The sequence below is a fragment of the Rhipicephalus sanguineus genome, chromosome 4 (assembly GCF_013339695.2).
Source record: "Rhipicephalus sanguineus isolate Rsan-2018 chromosome 4, BIME_Rsan_1.4, whole genome shotgun sequence".
NCBI classification, from domain to species: Eukaryota; Metazoa; Arthropoda; class Arachnida; order Ixodida; family Ixodidae; genus Rhipicephalus; species Rhipicephalus sanguineus.
Genome location: NC_051179.1, coordinates 112,391,489 through 112,412,891, shown reverse-complemented (window position 1 = coordinate 112,412,891; position 21,403 = coordinate 112,391,489). Strand labels below are relative to the sequence as shown.

Sequence of the window (21,403 nt, the reverse complement as noted above, 5' to 3'; positions counted from 1 at the left end):
CAACACTGACGACGTCTTGGCTGCCATGTTGTTGTACAGCGAGCTGCAGTTAAAAAATACGCGCTTTATTCCGATTTCTTTATCTCCAGAAGCACGATGAAGCGTAAAAGCCGCGAATCGTACAACAAAACGGCACACGTTGCCGTCGCGTGAATAGACCCTGTAGTATTTCTATGCCTTCTACTCTATAAAAAAAACAATTTATTCAAAGAGAACTTACGTAGCAGTTAACCTAAAATGACGAATGGGAAGCATAGATGCGCAAGATCATTCGTGGGTGTTCTTATAAACTAACGCATTTGTGGAGTCGTGGAACGTTCCTCTCACCGGACATAAACTAACGCATTTGTGGAGTTGTGGAACGTTCCTCTCACCGGGCACGATGGCGTCGAAGTAGTAGGCGAGGAATCCGTACAGGACTATGTCTACGCTGAGCATGATCATGGCGCTTCCCACGGAGAAGTCGTCGTCGAAGAGGTCAACCCAGTGCATGGCTCCCCGGACGTCCATCTGGCTCACCTTCTCGATGCCCAGGGTGAAGGCGGCGGGCGACAGCAGCGCCACCGCGTAGAACACCCACGTGGCCACGCGGCCCTTGAGGAACACGGCGAACATGTAGAAGAAGCTGAAGAGGAGCATCATCAGGCCCACCACGGAGCCGGCAACCTTGGACTTGTTGAAGAAGGGCGTCGCCATGAAGCTGAACATGACTATGGTCAGTCCGTAGAGCAGAGACAGCACGAACACGATTAGGATGTCCGTGTTGGGCAGGATGCGCAGCACGTACACCATGAGGGTCATGATGGCCGCCACGTTGGCCACCACGATGGCCTCCACAATGGACCAGGCGGTCCAGTAGGCGGACGGCATCATGCCCATCATGAGCATGCCCTCCTTGATCTTGCGCTCTTTCTCGAGCACGATGTTGACGCACAGCACGGAGACGAAAGGAGAGAAGGCCAGTGTGAGGTACAGCGGCACCAAGGTGCGCCACGTGGTGCCGGGGTCCACGTAGGCCGGCTTGGGTAGAAGCCGCACTACCACGTCGGGCAGCCGAGCGTCGCTCCTGGTCCACAGCTGGCCGAGACGGCAAGAGAGAAGACTTAGCTGAACTTTGTAGCTGTCCAGGGGCGTAATAGAGATCGACAAACGACATCGCGGGTGTGAAATGAGGCCCCTTAAACAAGGATGATCTGAAATACTGCATAGACTTCTGCGAAGACAAACCTGGTTGAGCAGAATAAGCACGCCATCCAAGTTTTAGCACGCGCTACATCGCAGTGCTTCCGTCGGTGAACTTCCGGAAATACTAAGTGTGCATCTTTATAATGCTCCAGCCTGTAATTCTCGAAGTGTACAATTTCCATAGTGTGGTGTGAGAGGCAGCAACTCGATTCAATTTCGTGCGCGGCACCTCTTAGTTCCAGAACAGTGGTGCATCGAGGCACTGCTAAAAAACGAAAAAAAAAAACACGAAACAGAAGCTGGCAATCAACTTTGATGCGGCCTTCATCACGACTCCTGTAGACAAAGTGTGGCGTTTGGTGTCTTCAAGTAAATAAATAAATAAATAAATAAATAAATAAATAAATAAATAAATAAATAAATAATAAATAAATAAATAAATAAATCAACTAGCTTAGCAACGAAAGGCGTGCGTTGTTCACTACATAAGCAATGTACGTACTTAGGATGTTTTATGGAACAATCCTGCAAACCATGTGCACGTGGAGAGCACATTCAATGCGTGTACATCTAATCGCAACGATATGTTGGCAAGTGTACGTGTTTTCATATGCAACTGACCTTGATGAACGTGTAGTCAATGGCCGCTTGAAGTACGCTGAATCCGCTCGAGTAGTAGGCGCCGGCAGGGCATAGTGTCGGGTCGGACGAATGCACGAAGTGCTTGATCCGGCACATCTCTATAGAAGTGAACAAAAAGGGACAAAAAGGTTCTCAAGTGTGACGTTGGCCCATAAACTCCAGCGGACCCCTCTTGACAAACCTGAGACGAAACCTCGTCCTAATGCGATTTACAGAGCAAATCGCAGTGAAATGAAGCGCTGCTAGGTTTTCTGTGTAATATGGTCAAACTGCTCACGTGCTCAGTGCGCAGCACTTATAAATAGTGTCAGACGCAAACGTAGCATAGAAGCATGCATATAAGCGTAGCATAGCATAGCATAGCATAGCATAGCATAGCATAGCATAGCATAGCACAGCATAGCATAGCATAGCAATGCATAGCATAGCATAAAATAGCATAGCATAGAAAGAAGTCTTCGTGCAAATCCTCGACTTAAAAATATTGAAAGGAAAAAAGAAACGGCGCACGCAGACTAACAGTTACCCGCTTTATGTAACGTAATTTAATATGCTGTTAATGCAGCGTACGTACGCACATACCGATTCTTCCAAACCGACGTTTCAGCTCCAGCGACATCCCGCGATGACGAGTGAGTGGTGTGCTCATTCATCACTTGTGTCAGCTACAGGGTGATATGGTCTCTGCCAGCGATCTTCAAATGTATCAGTTTGATCAGCCGACTCGGTCCTGGGCGCGTAAACTTTCCACTTGTCACAACCCCTACGTCATAATATTCATGCCGTTTACTTGACTATCGATTCATTATTCGCTGCACGATGACCTTGCAAATTTCACTTCTACCTCCTCAGCACGTGCATTGATGCCAAGTAGTTCGTCCCGGTTTGGGGGTTCTGCGCATATTTCCCCCTTTAATTTAGTCTTCACTGATATTTTATACGACACGATGTCTGTCAGCATACGTATTTTCGCAAAGGCTTACATATGTTTTCTTCGTTTCAATAAAAGTTCCACTTGTGAGTTTGTACTCGTCCTGTATTTTCTCGTCTTCGTCCTTGTCCCTTCGCGTGCAAGTTTTCAGTTATGTCATTTCTATGCTTCGATTATCGGTGGGAATATCAATTATATTCTGTATTTACCAAGCCGTGCTCCCTGAAAGAGTGCAGAAAACAGCGCCTTTCGCTGTCCACAATCAGCTCCCTCTCGCTAATTTATACCTTAATTAGCCTTCTAATTGTTCTCAGGGACAGGGGCCGTATTCACGTAATGACACCCGTAAGCACCTTACACTGACCACGCGGCGCCATGTAGTTCTCATTTCAAGGCACAGTGTCGCCGACATTGGCCGCTGCGAGCACGAAGGAAACGAGACGCGCGCGTCGCGTCTCCTCTCTGGTCCAGCCACAGCCCAGTTTCGCTTCTTCCGCACGCTACAGGCTGTGCGTTCCTGCGCTGCTATCACATTTGGGAAACTACAGCGCACGGTGCCTATATGCAAAAGATGGCTCGTAGGGAACTGGCTCACGCTTCCACTGGGAACACTAGACGCAGATGGCCACATAGCGGCCCACTAGTTTTTATGCACGACTAGTCCTACATCCTGGACGGCCAATGTTATCAGTGTACGCTTTTTTTCGCTGAACCATTTTCACATTCTGAACTTCAGGCGCACGAAGCCTTCGCATCCTTACCTATGCCGACGTCCTTCAGTTCGGGTGACGGTAGGTGTCGAAGAGGAAAGCGCAGCTGGTAGGAGCCGTTCCTTGTCAGATCGTCGCCTTCAAAGAACACGCCCACTAAGGATCGCGTCGAGTTCTGCCGGAATGCCTGTGTGGGCAGTCAATGTCGGCAAGTTTAGTATGTACCAACGAGCCCACGTTAACACTCTGTATCAGACGTGAGAAAGGCGAGCAAAGTAAGATTAGATAGATAGATAGATAGATAGATAGATAGATAGATAGATAGATAGATAGATAGATAGATAGATAGATAGATAGATAGATAGATAGATAGATAGATAGATAGATAGATAGATAGATAGATAGATAGATAGATAGATAGATAGATAGATAGATAGATAGATAGATAGATAGATAGATAGATAGATAGATAGGCCATACCTCCTCCATGTCCTTGGAGGTGTTGTACATGGAGTAGTTGAAGCCGCTGGTGTACGTGTTGGCGTTCAGGTAGCCGATGACGTCCCGCATGAACTGCCTTGTCTGCGGTGTGGATGGCGCCGCCATGATCTCGTTGGTGAGCTGGGACAGGTGCGACGGCGTCACCAGCCGCACGTGCCCGATGGGCGTGTAGTGCGGCGGCTTCGAGCTCGGCTTGAGCCCGCTCCGTATGCTCATTAACGAGGCCACCATGAGCAGCGGCATCACCACCTCCTGCGAAGAGACGATCGTCGTACGCTTCACTGCGTGCGGTCGGGGTAGCTAGGCGCTTCGGAGCAGTTGCAATTAAACGACGCAAACCGACGCGGAGAAGAGGCGAAGTAACACCTCCTATAGGACTACACTGCTGACGTCACCAATTCAGGAAGTACGCTTTTAGGTATATATAGGAGATATTACGTAAAGCGAGAGCGCAAGAAAGAAAAAGGCCGCTGCATGTTTATTGAAATGTAAGCGTGTGAACCGACCTTCAGTGCACATTTAGTATAACAAGATGACGCGCCTAAGATTTGTTGCGTGGGCTGCGTCGTTTGGTGCCGCGGAATAGACATGACCTGCGTTTATAAATTTATCTTTCAATTTTGCGCTTCTGCCAGACAGAAATATGTTTTGCAATGATTGTTTTTTTGCTATATTTACGAGACCGCTCGCGTGAAACCAGTATGTGACATCTAGCTAGGCTTTAAAATAAACCTCACTCTGAAGGAAGCGCCTGTTATGTCCTTTCTATCTTCTTGTCCTCATTTGCGCTGTTTATCAGTCACCGCTGTTTACTCCTTGTTACTGGGCAATATATACTTGTGCCCATGGGTGGAGGGACCTTAGTGAGGCGGAGTTAGCACTTTGGTACCTTCAGTATAGTTTCATTCAAGGCAACGCTTGCTTAAATAAAAACAACGACATAACGCATTTGGGGCGGCGTACGGGTGGGTACAATTCAGTCCACCTGTCAGGTATGGAGTTCTCTCATTCTTTTTACGGTAGCAAGGATTTTGCGTTAGAAAATTGATTATCGTTTACTATATACAGTCATCGGAGTAATGGGATGGCCACGAAGATACATGCACATATACCGTATTTACTCGAATCTAAGCCGATGTTTTTTTTGTTTTTTTTTTCGAAAAAACGATGTGCGATAGTGGGGGGCTCGCCTTAGATTCGAGTACAATGAATAGGTTTTCCTTTCTGGCCTTGCGAATTTCGGGGGTCGGCTTAGAATCGGGGCAGGCCTACATTCAAGTAAATACGGTAGACACAGACAAGATACGCTGAAAGCATGCCATAGATCCTTGACTCCAAGTATACGACATGAGTGCCTCAGTGCCTCGTTATTATACTATTTGTGCTAACATTATTTCCCCCACAGCAAACTTACCAGAAAACTATCTCGAAAAAAAAAAAAAACTGACGCAAATTATCAGCAAAGGCTAGCGTAGCGAGATAGATAGCGGTAATCAAGACGGCTCATTGGTGACAGGAGTTGCTGCCCCAGCGGCACATCGATAAAATTCTTATATACTGTGACTCTCGTACGTCATTTACACGACGACGTCACACAAATATGCGCGTGAAAACGGCTGCTCCCATCACCTCTCGGATAAAGTGCCGAAGCGCAACTTTTGAAAACGTTTATGGTTAACGATGCAGCAAGGTTGTACGGTACAACAAGGTTTTCTAGTGCAACAAGCTTTTCTGGTGCAGCAAGTTTGTACGGGCAGCAAATTTGTGCGGTGCAGCAAGTTTGTACGGGCAGCAAATTTGTGCGGTGTAGCAAGTTTGTACGGGCAGCAAATTTGTGCGGTGTAGCAAGTCTGTACGGGCAGCAAGCTTTTACGGGAAGGAAGTTTGTACGGGCAGCAAATTTGTACGGTGCAGCAAGTTTGTACGGCAACAAGTTTGGACGGTGCAGCAGATTTGCACGGTCAGCAAGTTTGTACGGGCAGCGAGTTTTGACGGGCAGCAAATTTGTGCGGTGCAGCAAGTTTGTACGGGCAGCAAATTTGTGCGGTGTAGCAAGTTTGTACGGGAAGCAAGCTTTTACGGGAAGGAAGTTTGTACGGGCAGCAAATTTGCACGGTGCAGCAAGTTTGTACGGCAACAAGTTTGGACGGTGCAGCAAGTTCGTACGGGCAGCAGATGAGTACGGTCAGCAAGTTTGTACGGGCAGCGAGTTTTGACGGGCAGCAAATTTGTGCGGTGCAGCAAGTTTGTACAGGCAGCAAATTTGTACGATGCAGCAAGTTTGTACGGTGCAGCAAGTTTGTATGGACAGCAAGTTTGTACGGTGAAATAAGTCTGAACGGTGCAACAAGTTTGCGCGGTGTAAACGTTCGATGGTGCAACAAAATTAACGGCGCAACGAGGTTAGTTTGAACGGTGCAACATTCCCGTACTTGGCGTGTGTCACACTGAAGAGAGACTTACCCAGAAGGTCTTTGCCTTCTCCGTTTTCTTGAGTAAGTAGTTTCGCCATATCAGGGCCATGAGCTGAGTCCAGAACATGCTACGTCGTGGCACCGCCATCTGCGAACAAAATGGGGACAACATGTAAACGCTGAACGCGACTGTCATTGCGACAAGCGTCAACGAGCGATAACATTTTCATTACAATGAAGCTCCAGTTTAGGGGAGCCTGGGCCGCTTAAAGAATTAAATTAAGAACAGAAGTGGAGAACGTAGAACACACGGCTTAGCGGAACTGTGTGGACGTAAAAATTTATAAAAAAATTATCAAGTCGTGAAAGAAAACAATGACATACCTCTGCGGAGAATAAAAATATCTGCCCTCACAAATGTATGCACAGCCGTCTGCCGTCTGTTTATGCATAATCTGCTGGATATTGCTGTTTTACAGAACAAACAAACGCTTGTGTGAAATGCAAAGCTTACGTATCGTGTTTAGCAATTGCAGTGATATCTTGATTAAGGAGGCTCGTTGTAGAGCTGTCTCACACGACAGACGATGAATGGGTGAGAACGATATTGTTGAGTGACGCAATTATTCCCAAATATTTTGTGCTTAGATGTCTCAGTGATGCATTGAAGTCGGTCGTGCAGAAGAAATCGGTATCCGAGTCAAGCGATCACATTTTCCATTAGGTAACGTCTCTTCACAGAAGCCGTTGGTCTTTATCGAGAGGAAACCGATGCACGAAAAGTTATTCACGACACACACAGTGCGGCTGACGATGCACGTCGCATAAGTGCAACGATGAGTCTCTGCTCTCGTCCTAAATGCTATGGCGTTCAAGATCCTACATTGTATATCATCAGACACAACGCTAATGTTTTTTCCAAACCGAGCTCAAGCACCTCCAAATCGTTGTGCACCACACGATGGCAAACAAGTCGAAGCTGCACCACGCAGAACTTGCGTACAAGCCAGAGAAGGAAAGAGTCGCCGCGCGCTGGTTGCCATATGCGTTTGCCCTCGCCCAATCAAAAGCCCTAATTTTGTTATTTGTGTCTCCGAAGCGCATGTGCCAAACAAACATTCTGGCATGCACGTGTCAAGGTTATCAGACCGCCTGTTGACAACGTGCAAATCGTAGGTATGTGCTTGTTTCGCGAAAAAAAAAATTAAAAAAGAACGAAAAGAAAGATCAGTTACCGCCGCCTGTAAGACTAAAACATAAGCGCATTTATACTGGTAACTATGAAACGCAACGCTTGACGTTCACAGCGGATGTACACGCGCTAAATATATGTGCGAACACCATTTTGTTACGTATAAACCAGTGCCACTTCGCAAGTGTTCCACGGTGCTAACGCCTCAGCCGTTAATGCTTGTTTTTCTTCTCCACGCCTGAAGGGGCCATGTGAAAAACAACGTTCACGCGACGCCTCTGCGCGAGGCACCGACTCCAAACCCCAAGAGAGAGAGGGGAGAAGGCAAAGGTCGGCGCGGCCACGCCCTAAGTTTAACGGGATCAACCCGCACTGGTTTCACTGCGCGGCCTCGAAGAAGCCACCATTAAAGCCCGCGAAAGGACACGTGTTGTTCCTGGGGCGAAAGGTGCGAAGAGAGCGACAGATAAATTGAGATACACACATACACACAGTGCGCCGTTCTGCGTATACTGTCGTTTATCGCGGTTAACCAGACACAGTGGCGTAGCCCGGGGAGGGGGGCACACCGGGCCCGTGCCCCCCCCCCAGACACGGCGCGAACGCGCCTTATATCTTTCACACATTCTCTTTCACGGCGGGCGGAGCGGGGCGGTGCCGCCGTCTGTGAGGTGTGAAAAGAAGTAATGCTTCACGATCGACACTTACTAGCGTTTCCTCCGAGATTGCACGCGATATCGGAGGTAATGGTTAAAGCGTCTCGATACCAGGGAGGTAGACTGGCCGCGCTGGCGTCGCCGAGGCACGCTTGACGCAGTTACGTTCTTTGCCTTTGGCTTCGTGTTAGCGTGCGTCGGCTCATCGGAGTAGTGCAGCTTCCACGTGCAGCAACGGGATTTCTCCGCGGCCGACTGCTTCAGTTGTGAGAGCACTGACTAACAAAACTGCTGCAGTATGCGTTGCAGAAAGGACGCGATTTCGACGGGCGAATGTCGTGCCTTGGTGGAGCGGGAGCCGCGCCTGCGAGACAAGAGGCCAGCGGAACGCACGCGTTTGCGGCTCAGGCTACGAACCTCTACCTCCCGTGTTGCTGAAGCGCAGTGTGTGTTATGTATGCATGAGCACAGGCGTCGGCTACCATTGCTAGAAAGCGCACACCGTGCCGTTTTCTCCTTAATTGACGACGCTTTGAAGAAGCGCATACTGGGTACCAGTGTTGTTATGAGCTTGTTGATTATCATCTACGCGGGATTCACGATTAGTTGTGTCCAAATTATGTTCACATCGTCAGCTACACAACGGTTTATAATGATCATGGGCGTTAGTCGTCGCGATAGAGACATGCTGTCAACATGGGTCCATCCACGTCAAACGGTGCTATAGCTGCCAAACACGAATAGACATTGTACAAGCTCTCATATATCACTACACAATAAGCACTACTTCTGTGAAGACACGTTTAACTTTCGTGTTATACCGATTCCTATGACGGAGGGATCAGCCATGTTTTTTTTCCCCCACGGGAAACAGAACACAAAATGACACTAGACCACACTTCCCTGCCCTGCCCCCATTTAGATCACGGAGGTGCCCCCCCCCCCCCCCCCCGAAAAATATTTCTGCCTACGCCCCTGCAAGACACCATGTTCGATTCCCCTGAATATTCCCGATTCACACCACTATTCACCCTCACAAATCATGCACACTTCACTCGGGGAGACAGCCGATAACGCACCAAGCACAAAAGTATTTAATACGTTTATAGTTTTACGTACCAAAGCTTCAATATGACTATGAAGCACGCCGTAGTGAGGGACTCAGGGTTAATTTGCGATCATCTGCGGTTCTGTAACGTGCACATAAATCTAAGCGCACGGGTGGTATTGCATTCGCCCCAATCGAAATGTGGCCACCGCATAGGTCGGCAAAAAATGTGGAGCTCACTCAGACTGACTCAGACTCACTCATGGAATATATTTTGCCCTTAGGACTCACTAGGACTCAGACTCAACAACGTTTTCCTTAATCGGACTCACTCGGACTCAGACTCACTAAAATTTTGCTCGACCGGACTCATTCGGACTCACACTCACCTAAATATTACTCACTTGGACTCACTCAGACTCTGACTCACGGCTCGATCTGAGTCTCGAGTGAGTCGACTCGTGAGTCCGTTAACGTATAATTAGCTTTTTCAATCAGGATGTCAACGCACCTAAAGCGTCAATATCTCACATGATCGGTGCTCCACGATACGCATTTTGACCTCTTACCTTCACATACGAGTCATCAGTGATTGCAATCCAGTAAGGACATTTTTATTGAAATATATGACTCGCATAAGATATTTTATCAAGAACTTCCTTTGAAAAATTTTGCGGAAGGGGGGGAGGGGTTGAGAGGGAGGTCAAGGCACCCCTCTGATCGATAAATACTTGAGCTGGCGTATAGAACGCTACTGCGTTGAAGTGTGAATAGAAGGAAAGTATCAACGTGAGCCGTCATAAGGCTAATAGTAATGCTGAAGTTGAGTAGTTATCACCATAGTTCGGCAAAAAAAAAAAAATTTGGAGCTCACTCAGACTCACTAAAGAAATATATTTTGTGCTTAGGGCTCACTCAGACTCGGACTCATCAAAATTTTCCTCAACCGGAATCACTCGGACTCAAAACCACAAAAATTTGCCTCAACCGAACTCACTCGGACTCAAACTCAACAAATTATTACTCACCGGGACTCACTCAGGCTCACGGCACGACCCGAGTCTGAATGAGTCGACTCATGAGTGAGTTTGCCGACCTATGGGCTACCGTGACCGGGAATCGAACCCGCAGCCCCGAGCTAAGCAGCACACCTTAATCAGCCTGTTAAGCTGTCACAGCGTCGGCACCGAACAGAAAAATGAAACAGCGAGAGATAAGGTCTAAATGCAATAGGGTCATATATCGTAGCAAGGATGAGATTCGCACACCTGTGGGTACTTTGCCCGCGTGTAAATTCCGATTCACGCTAGCGTATTTGCGCTCCGCATCCATCGAAATGCCACAGCCGCGGTCGAGAGTCGAACTCGCAACCTCGTCGCGTGCAACAGTGAATGCCATAGCCGTCGCGCGAGCCACTGCGACTGGGATCAAGAGTCTTCCGCACCCGTGATAGCCCTGGTAGATCGATGCAGAGGTATATAGAATACCAGAGTGTGCCCCGACAGCGCGTACGTTTCTCATTAAATATTGCACAGCATGCTATGATCTCCTGACCTTGGCTGTCAAGGCTCCACTCCGTGGCCCCGGCAAGGCTGCTGCGACACGATGCGGCAGCGCGCCTGAATGAACGGCGACGACTGGATCACTACCACCGCGATTATCAGTCGGCCAGTAAACAATGAAGCACGTGCCAAGCGGTGCGAGCGTACGCCATTTAGGAGCGCGTACAGCGCAGTGTTGGGAACGGGTGGCCGGTGCATCGTAGACCGACGCGGGGTCGGTCGATGAAAAAAGTGGGCTGAACCCGTTCCCGAGGTAACCGTCAAGAAGAGAAAACAAAAAAGAAAGAAAGAACGGGGGAGAAATGCGCGCACCACTGCACACACTGCTCATTTCCATTCTCTCCTCCGTCGACTGACCGCGATGTTGTGTAGGCACGAGATTTACGTTCGCGCAGTTGGGGAGTGTAAGTGTGGCAACTTGCGCATCCAGTAATGGAAGCCAGTGGCTTTCGTGACGGACGCGTTTCTTAATGACGCTGCCTGTGACCTGACTGATGCAACCGCAACATTGCGTTAAAGCGTCGGTATTTTCGTAATAAGAATACCGTAAGTTACACCTCGCCACCATGGCCACTCCGTGTCGAAGGCCTGTGGCGTGTTTCCGAGAAAAGGGGAGGCACGGTCACCGTGGGCCACCGATATTTCCTGGAAGTGCTTCCATTCAGGTCGCATCTGTCAGGAAGAGGAGAGGCCAGGGGTGGACAATGGAGAAGTCTTTCTTGTTCTTTTGCTTGCCGTCTAGTGGTTATGGTGCTTGACTGCTGACCCGAAGGTCGACGGATCGAATCCCGGCCGCGGCGGCCGCATTTCGATGGAGGCGCAATGGTAGAGGCCATTTTACCTAGGTTACGTGCACGTTAAAGAACACCAGATGGTCAAAACTTCCGGAGCTCTCCACTATGGCGTCCCCATAATCATATCGTGGTTTTGGCGCGTGAAACCCCAACAATTATTATTTATTTTTTGTTGGCCGAGTGTGAATGTCAAGATACGTGATTTTCGCTACCGAGGTCGGACGGTGCCCGCCAGCAGACACCGCACGCCGCCCGTCTCGGGGGCCATACGGCCCTGAAAGAAGTTGATACCGCGCCTCGTCCAGCAAAAAAATTATTTGCCTAAATTGTGCCCTCTATTTTCAGCTACCGTATACCATTTTCTGAAAATCGCAAAGAGGCAGAGCTATTTAAAGTATACTAATAATAGAACGCGACACGTGTTTTTTTTAGCTCAAAATGGTCAGGGAAAACCAAAGCAAATACGCACTGCCTCTACAGTGGCATTTATCTGCGCTGCGAGGACGAACTACGTGTTTGGCAGAAAAATAATACTAATGACACGCACACACACACGCGCACACACACACACAAGGTGGACGCACTCCGTATTCTGGTATTCTGGGCCACACGTTACGCTGGGAACGTTCCGCTCTCGCCACTGTTCGAAAGACTCCGACGGTTGACCTACAGAAAGCACGGCCTCGAGGATATGAACTCGCTACTCTATAATGCAAGCCTTAGACATTTACAGAGGCGTACACGGCACACCATACCGGGGTCTCAAGAACAGCGAAAGGGACAAGCTGAAGAGTGCAATGCGAAAAACATGCAAGATTGCGCTGGACCTTTCCCGTACGACGGAGAAGGTGCTCAGGCTCTAAATTCATATTAGGACGAACTATCAGATGCCCACAAGACGAGTGAGATAGACAGACGCTAACTTATCAGAACAGGCGGGGACACGCCATGAAGACTGCACTACTCAATCCAAGACGAGTCAAGCGGCGAAAAGCCCATCAGGGAAAATATCGCGGCGTCCTGCATCCCGAGAAATATGCACCCGAAACGCAACGAGGGAGTGAGGCTAGTGAGCAGCAGTTCTACGAAATTCCTGCACCACGAAGGAATCGCATGACAAGAAGTTAGGCAGACCGACACAGTGCAATACAGGAACAGGGTGGCAAGTGCTTTTAGAGGGGCAACGGCCAGGAGAACAGGTATAGCAGCCGCCTTTGTGAGCACCCGAGACGTCGACTCCGCGCACAGGAAACGCCAACAGCCGTGGCAGCCACAACAAGCAACCCGGGGTGAACAAAACATCGCCGTCATCACAAACTCGCAGACTGCATGCCGAAACTTCCAAACAGGCTTAGATCCCGCACGGGTGGTGTACGTCTTGTTGAAGGAAGGAACTTTCCGAGATTTACACAGACTGGCAGGTAATTGACCGGCTCTGGGCACTCACTGCCAGAGATCACATTTGCTTGTCTGTCCCACGATATTGCAAGTCCGGATCGACCCATACGAAGACATTCTGAGAAAACAAAATAAAGTATAGCCATTCTGAACCACTACAGACTGGGTAGGATAGGTTTCAAATAGGAGAAAGTGCCTTAGAGCAGGCTGGCCGACGTTTCGATAGGTGGACCTATCGAAACGTCGGCCAGCCTGCTCTGAGGCACTTTCTCCTGTTTGAAACCTATCCCACTCCGTGTATCCGTCTGTCGGCTCCTTTCTTGACCTACAGACTGGGTAGGAAGACAGCCCAACCCTGCACACCAAGCTCACCAGACAAGAGGCGGCAATATACGGAAACTGCAGGCCGGCACATTAACCCACGGAACAGTGTTGAACGCTGTGTGTTCCGCCGTCTACAACAATTGTACATTCTGTTCAGCGCCCAATACTCGCTACTATATGTTATGGGAGTGTGGGCACAACCCATCAATATCGGTCATTACAGCTCAAACCGTCCAGCAGTGGAAGGCCAAGCGGACAAGCTCGAACACTATATATAAAACCCCAGCGCCACTCGCCACTTGCCGGGCCCTCGGCTCAGCGTCAATGCATCCAGGGCTAGGGACGTCGCTTACTTTATTTGGACGATTGTGCCGTCGGCTGTTTTAAATAAAGTTTAATCCTCTTCCTACTCCCGAGTGCGGAGCCCCTGATAACTGCGGACGTGCGCAGGTACGGTATACGTAGCGTGCGAATTTGGCAGGTATGTATAGGAAGAATAAATCAACAAACCTCGACAAGTCGAGCGAAAAAAAAATAGTACAGCTGGCCCCTTCTGCCATATCTGCATTTCATCTCACTGCTTAAAAAAGCGCATCACGCGTTTAAAATATATACAAGGGACAATTCTACGTTGGGATCAATTCGCTTATTTTGTACCTGCAACAGAAGTTGTACGTGATTGCGGTAACTTTACACGAAGCAAGGTCCTCCGCATCCTCTATACTGGCCCGCAAGTTCACGGTGTCAGCCAAGGTCGCGTATTGCCAAACAAACTCACATTTTACTCACTCATTCAGGTTCTCGAGAGACACTCGGCCGTTGTCGAAGCGCGCGCGCATGTCGTTATTTTAAACGTGGCACGCAGCCATTCACTTCGGACTGCCGTGCCTATGTATAACCGCCGCACTCGCCGTTGCTTAACCAAGGAGGCGTAGTCACTCAAAAAGAAAACGTAAGAATTATGAGGAAGACTCGAGCTCGCTCGTGTTTTCATAGAAAACAATCTCGACGCAAATATTTGAAAGGAAGAAAAGAAAAGTTCACCAAAGTTCTGTCTGCGAAGCGTCATCTGAGAGGCCTCGCCCCTCTCACATTTCGCCCCGCCGTTTTCCCCGGCCTTTCAGCAAACGCCGTCGTGCAGTTAAATAGTACATACATTCCAGGCATGAGCGCACTTCCGCGGCTGCAGCGCCCATCAAGCGTGCGCTCTCTGCCGGGGCGTGTGCTATTTCCGGGATAGACACGGTATGTGGGCGTATGTCGTCTATGGACGAGTGAAAGAGAGAGAGAGAAAGATCCATCAGCATGCCCTTGAGGGGGAGAGAGTTTTGGCACCCGTCTGGCGAGCTGTGCACCGTCACTCGTCGTGCTCGTTATGGGAAGGTGCCGCGGATGACGACCCACGCTGCCCGCCGCCGGTGATGGTGTTTTTCTTTGCACCATCAATTAACCTGGTCGGACGTACACCTCGCCCGCCCGAGTCGACCACCTGTCCTACCACGCATGCGCGCTCCCTTGAGGACATTTCCTCCGATGTGACTGCGTCATTCATCTTTGCGGCTTATACAGCGAACGACTGAAGACCCTTATGGGAATTGGCAAAAGGTACTTTTGCAAGAGCCAGGCCGGACAGTAAGCAAAAACTGGGGTAGACACAACATACTAGTAGGTCGGATGAGATTTTTTAGCCCTCAGTAAAGTGTCTTGTGGATGATACGAGCGTCCGCATATTTGTGGTGCTGGCAGTGCTCGATGGAGACTCGAAGCCACGTAACGATAGAGATATCGTTTGTATAAACCACGGTGTGAGATATATATCTTATGCCGCGGCCGCCCTTCTGTAGACTATGGTAAGGTCTAACAACTTGGACAGGTAACAAGATTCCCGATTGGCTGTCGAACCTCATGAAGCTGAGCAGGAGTATACGTTCAACTAATTGATGTATAGTACCAGAGGGTCATGGATCGTGGTCACGAGAAGAAAATTTTTATCGAAAAAGCAAGGGTTGAAGCGCGTATGTAAGACAGTTCAATGTCACAAACCGCTGTTTACCGACGTCATTAAATGAAAAGTTTCCGATCTGTGCGCTGTGTTAGTGTTACTACGGGCGGCCGAAAATGGGAAGATAAAGAACTTTCGTGGTTAATAATCGCGCAACGAGCGGTGGAAGAGAAAATGGCAGGTAGCATTCACAGACAGGAGCCGTGGGGCCGGAGTAATTAGAAGGGCGCAGCTGATATTCTGATTGAACTAAGCGGTAAATTTGGACTTAAATTGGTCAAGGAACGGGAAGAACAACCATAGAGCAACAGGAAGGCTGCCAAGAAGAGCGAAGCGCAATCGAGGAGTTCACACAAATTGGTTGTAATCCAATTCTGAAATTTCTAGACATAAAACGTCATTTGGTGCACGACAGGGGAGCTGCAATCATGGGTCCCCGAACGAATGCCGCGTCGTATACAGTGGCCTTGAATGGGCACACGGTAACGGTGATCGACGATTCACGCGCGGGTTTTCGTTCTAATGATAGAGGTGTTACGGAACCTTAGGGTGCCCATGTGCACAGAGTACCGGGCGATGCATTTCTTTATAACCCCCAAAAGAGACGTCCACACCATTATCTTGTAACACAGTTCTTAGTTGTTTTTACGCTAACCGTATCCGTCGCGCTCTTTGACATCGAACGTGAAAACGTGAAATCTGAACAAGCCTTTTCGATAAGTTCCTTCATCTTCAGTTTCACGACAAGAAAGAAAGAAAGAAAGAAAGAAAGAAAGAAAGAAAGAAAGAAAGAAAGAAAGAAAGAAAGAAAGAAAGAAAGAAAGAAAGAAAGAAAGAAAGAAAGAAAGAAAGAAAGAAAGAAAGAAAGAAAGAAAGAAAGAAAGAAAGAAAGAAAGAAAGAAAAACATTTGTATGTGGCGTTCCTACCGAGCTAGAGTTTTGTTGATGTTCATTGTAGCTACAGCTGACGTGGGGTTTTAATGCCCGCAGAAATACTAAACAGACAACAATTTAAGACAGAGTGTCAAATTTTGAGCTTACAGGCGTTGTCTACTGAAGCTATTACGAGACTTACATTCAGCGAACATATATATATACTGTCCACCTGCGTGCCTAGCCGACGCTCTGAGCATTATCAGCGGGGTTGCTACTATTAGCGGTGGGAGCACGGCATCGTGTACGGTCGATCGAAAATCGCCAGCTGCGGTATCTATTCAACACCCTGTGCGTGACACATTCACGCTGTCTCCAGCACGCCTGACTTCGTGGCTTGATGTTCTGAATACACGTTATCACCCTTCATCTTGTCTTTTGGAGTTAATTTCTGTACACACTTGCCAAGCCTCACTTCTTTATTTTCTTATTTACTGCGCACCTTTCTGCCTATAAATTTCGTGCAACGTGCTTCACAAGAATACCGAAGCTACCCTTACGGTTACAACGCTTGTAATGAGAACGCAACACAAGCAACATAAGTTCGAAAAGTGGCATCCGTGCATTTCGTGGGCGTGTCTCTTGGCGCCTTGATCGTGTTTCACAATGCCAGTGGCCACATCGCCCAGTTTTCGAATAGAAAGCGTCGATTACGTGAACTCTGCTCGCTCGCTCAGTCAGCCCCGCCACAGTGTACCTCAAACCGGTGTACCTCAAACACAGTGTACCTCAAACCGGTGTACCTCAAACACAGTGTACCTCAAACCAGTGTACCTCAAACACAGTGTACATCAAACCGAGAAGCCGACTCGTCACCACCTTATCGAGTTCATGTAAATGTAACCGTATAGTACTAGTAACTGGGGGGCTACCAGTCCCCGCTTTTTTACGAGGTTCCTTTTTCCCTCGGCTTCCAGTACTCTCGGCCGCACGCCTTTCCAGACAATTTAAAGTGCCATAAAAGAAGTTTGAATGAAAGAAAGTGAATCGACCAAGGGCTGCTTGTTTTTGTTAGACACGACCTAATGAAACGAACAGTCAATGAGGCTAAGGAAGGTACAGGGTACATTACTTGTACGTTTTAACTGCAGTATGGTTAAAAAAAAGTAATTGAAGTGCATGAAAATTAACATGCCGCACCTATCGAAAGCTTGTTAAACTGAGGTTCCCAAGATTCGCAGACAGGTTCAGGTTCAAGGGATACTCTCTTTTTTTTTTTTTGCAGCTCCCGTTAATTAAGGGAGGCACACAAAAATGTGTCAGTCGTTGTTGCGGTCAATATCCGAAGTGCATTTACGAAAGGTACATTCAAGCGGTATGCGTCAACACAACGCAAAATTGAGCCTGTAATCGGGACTGCTAAGCTCTGAAACCTGGAGGAGAAGGTCGCCAGCTTTCAGGGCGAGGCGAAAGCTGCTCACGGGCTAGTTGGTACACACCTGACAGCCATGGGCGTATCCAGAGGGTTATTAGGGGGGTTGAACCCCCCTGCCCCCAAGATCTTAACATTTTTCATGTGCACATGCACACATACAAACACACGCACGAGCATCAATTTCTGGCTGTGCCCCTCCTGACTGACGCCGACTTCCAACAGCAGTCTGCGCCACTCAGTTTCATTTCTCGTGTTCCTTCCATGCCTCCGTTATAGCACGCGCTACCCTTAGTTTGTTCAAAATGGTCCACGCCTTTCAAGAAGCAGATTTAATTTTCAGAAAATCGAGAAGGAGTCTCGTTAAGTGCGTATACTACCCTGTCAGTATTTATTTATTTATTTATTTATTTATTTATTTATTTATTTATTTATTTATTTATTTATTTATTTATTTATTTATTTATACATACTGCCGCGTATGGAAAAAGTGGGTCAACGAAGGGAAATGTGCACAGCAAAATAACACAGCGTTAAAACGAATAAAAATTAGCAATTGACCACGAGCCGAGGATCGATGTGCTGTGGCCGTAAGGTTAATATTGCTACAGGAAAATAAATACCTAAGTGAAGCGAACGCGTAACGAAAACATGGAGCCCGGGGAACGGCTGTACTAAGTAAAATGCGTGGATCGAAGCCAAACGCTTTCTGAATAGAGAATAGTTCTTTTCTGTATTTTTTCTTTCATCGTACGCGACAAGCTACGCGCAAGCTTACGATGCAGATTTAGAATAGGCTGCCGGAGGCCATAGGTGTACGCAGTCGCGTTGGTTTAGCGCCACTGCGCGTGCGTCATGTGCTAACAATTCTGGATTAGTGTTTAGGCCTCTGTTCAGATTTAGGCTAGCGGACTCCAAGTTGGTGTATTCGAAAAGCCGGAGTACTCAAAAGATCAAAGAGCGAACGAATTAAAGAACGCAAGAGGCTCAGGGACCTTACCAGCGCGTAAGGCCATTTAACTTAAATCTACGCAAGCCGCCTCAAAGCTCTTCCCCCTAAATCTTGTGAAGGTTCGAGAGCGATTATCTTGAGTTTGGGTTCACATAGGACAAATGCTATTCTAAAACATCTAGGGGGCGCTTTGTAAACTAAACGAACGAACTCGGAGGCTCACCAGTGAATACACGGCTAGCAGTGTGACCGATATGGCAACAAAGAGCGTTAAGCGAAAAGTCAGAGAGGCGGAGAGGATTTACTGGACGGCAGCTATGGAGAAAAAAAAAAGACTGCTCTGAGTAACTACCGAAAGGGCAAAAACGAAATAAGGAGGGAGGCATTTTATGATAATTCAAGGGGAAGCGCTCTACTGTTTGAAGCGAGGTCGGGTTGCCTTAGAACGGGTAGTTATAAAGCGAGATTCAGTAAAGAAGAGCAATGCACATGAAGGTAAGGAAACGAAGGAGCACGTTCTGATTGAATGTGGAGATATCCACCCAGGTGTATGTTTGGGCACGAGCCTACATGAAGCCTTGGGTTTTAGGGACAACAATGGAAAGCTGAACACACCGGCGATTGACATAAGTAAGAGCCGGTTAGAGTATCGATGGCAGAAAATTAGAGAGAAAGGACAAAAATAAACATTGGAAAGAATAACGTCATTCTGCCGTAAAGGGTAAATAACTGGGCTGTGAATTTATCTTTCTTTTTTCTATAGTAAGAATGATTCAATCGAAGCAGACAAGCCATTAGGCCGACATAAAAAGAAAAGAGAAAGGTTTTTTTTTTTTTTTTGTCGAGCCTGGTGGCACACATGTCACCACCCCGTTATAAAGGGGACGCTCATAGCATCTATCCACCCGTCTGAACCTAAGGCCTAGGTACTAAATTCTTAAGATCTTTCATACATTTTATGGGACACTATTCTACGGTCTGTACCTTACAAGCGCTGAAAAATTCGAGAGAGTATTGCTAAAAGCAGCGTTGTACACCCACGTGCCGTGGCATTGAACTTCGCGCCAGAAACGCCCCTCGCAACCGGGCGCACGAGACCGGTTCTCTTTCCTTTCTCCCCCCGACGGGAGAGAGACTTGCTCCCGCGTAAGTGCAAAAAACTTGGCAAACGCCGTCGTACTCCGGCATGGTCTAGTGGTTAGGATACCTGGCTCTCACCCAGGAGGCCCGGGTTCGATTCCCGGTGTCGGAAGGATTTTTTTCTTTCTTTTTTTTTAAAATATAACTCTTTTTAACATGTTGCCCCTGTACTACGATTTTTTTTCTCCTGTCTGCACAATAACTCGGCAACATGCAGGGTGCTGCCAGACAACCTGCACAGGCACGGCACTTTTTTTTTTTCTTTTTAACGTGGCTTGTATTGCAAGGGCACTTGTAATGTTGTGGAAAATGTAGCGGTTGGACATTGGCGCCCGAGCGCTACGTGTGTAGTATACATACGTACGCGTACACGTGTGCGCGCGTGCGTGTTCGTATGAATGCTTGCATGAGTGATTGAGTGCGCGCGTACGATTGTGACTTGAGCGAAGTCAAATTGCATTTGAACTGTAAACGCTTGCTGTGCTTCGACGCAGTTCCATCTGTACGTTCCTTGCTTAGCGATATTTATTTCATTAATCATCATTACCTCAACTCAATCATCAACTTTGGGCTGTCCAGCAGGCCCGCGAGGCGGCGATGAGGCAAGGCCTCGACGTCCCCACGTGGGAGACCTAAAGCCCGGTCGGCGAAAGCTCTCCAGGACCGTCAATAAAGCTGTTACCAACCAAAATCGTCATTACGTGATCCGTACGGTCCACTTCGATAACTGTATAGCTGAAATAGGGCCGGAAGCAATAATTTAGGCGAGAGATTAAGGAGAATCGAACGCAGTCAAACCAAAAAGAACTGGATATCACCTCTAACGTCGACGAGGGCAAAATAATAAAAGGTGGATTCTGGGGCTTTGGGCGCCAAAACCACATTAGGACTACCCGCCAGGTCGTGGGTTCGCATCCCGGCCGCGGCGGCGCATTTTCGATGGGGGGAGAAATTCAAAGAACACCCGTGTACCTAGGTTAATTAGGTGCACGTACGTTAAACAAGCTCAGGTAGTCGAAATTTCCGGAGTACGGCGTCTCTCACAATCATACCGTGGTTTCGGGACGTAAGACCCCAGCAATTATTTTTATTAACCGCGATAGGATTATGTGGCACGCCGTAATGGAGGACCGCCGGGCTAAATTTTGACCATCTGGAGTTCTGTAACGTGTGCCTGAATCTAGGTACACGGGTGTTCTTGTATTCCACCCACGTTGAATCGCTCCCGTCGCGGCCGGGAATCGAACCCGCGTCCTCGAGCTCATACAGCTCTGCGATGAGATCGCGAGACGACGAGATTCCGCTATGATTTACTGTATACGGTGTCAATTCGTTCGCTTTGAGATCAGTTCTGCATTTATATAATCTCCACTCGTCATATCGTGTACACGTATTCTGCTTTGGCTCTGCCAAAGTTAAGAGTTTGGCTATGCATCGCAACTGCTTCGTGAGCTGCGTTGCTGCACCTCTTAGTGACGCGTACACAAACATTAAAGGGTATGGGCTTGAGCTTGTTGGTAAGGCTTCATGGTTATAATAACAGAATTATGTATACGAGCCAAATGACGTACTCGTATGATATACCGTTACACACATTCGCCCAGCTATCGATCCCACTGATACAGCATTGTTTTCGACAACATTTAC

At 48.1% G+C, this 21,403-nt stretch overlaps 1 protein-coding gene and 1 non-coding gene across 2 annotated transcripts in view; one reads left to right on the top strand and one right to left on the bottom strand.

The window, feature by feature from the left end:
* Positions 1 to 21,403, bottom strand: part of LOC119390577 (ABC-type organic anion transporter ABCA8) — a 134,499-nt gene that overhangs the window by 31,456 nt on the left and 81,640 nt on the right. The window contains exons 3-7 of the mRNA XM_049414869.1: positions 6,433 to 6,531; positions 3,949 to 4,221; positions 3,520 to 3,655; positions 1,807 to 1,925; positions 375 to 1,077 (exon numbers count right to left, since the gene is read on the bottom strand). Of these exons, the coding sequence (XP_049270826.1) occupies positions 375 to 1,077; positions 1,807 to 1,925; positions 3,520 to 3,655; positions 3,949 to 4,221; positions 6,433 to 6,531 (1,330 nt within the window). The remainder of the gene's footprint in view (positions 1 to 374; positions 1,078 to 1,806; positions 1,926 to 3,519; positions 3,656 to 3,948; positions 4,222 to 6,432; positions 6,532 to 21,403) is intronic.
* On the top strand, positions 19,797 to 19,868 carry Trnae-cuc (transfer RNA glutamic acid (anticodon CUC)). Its single transcript has one exon. It is a non-coding gene; the product is annotated as a tRNA-Glu (tRNA).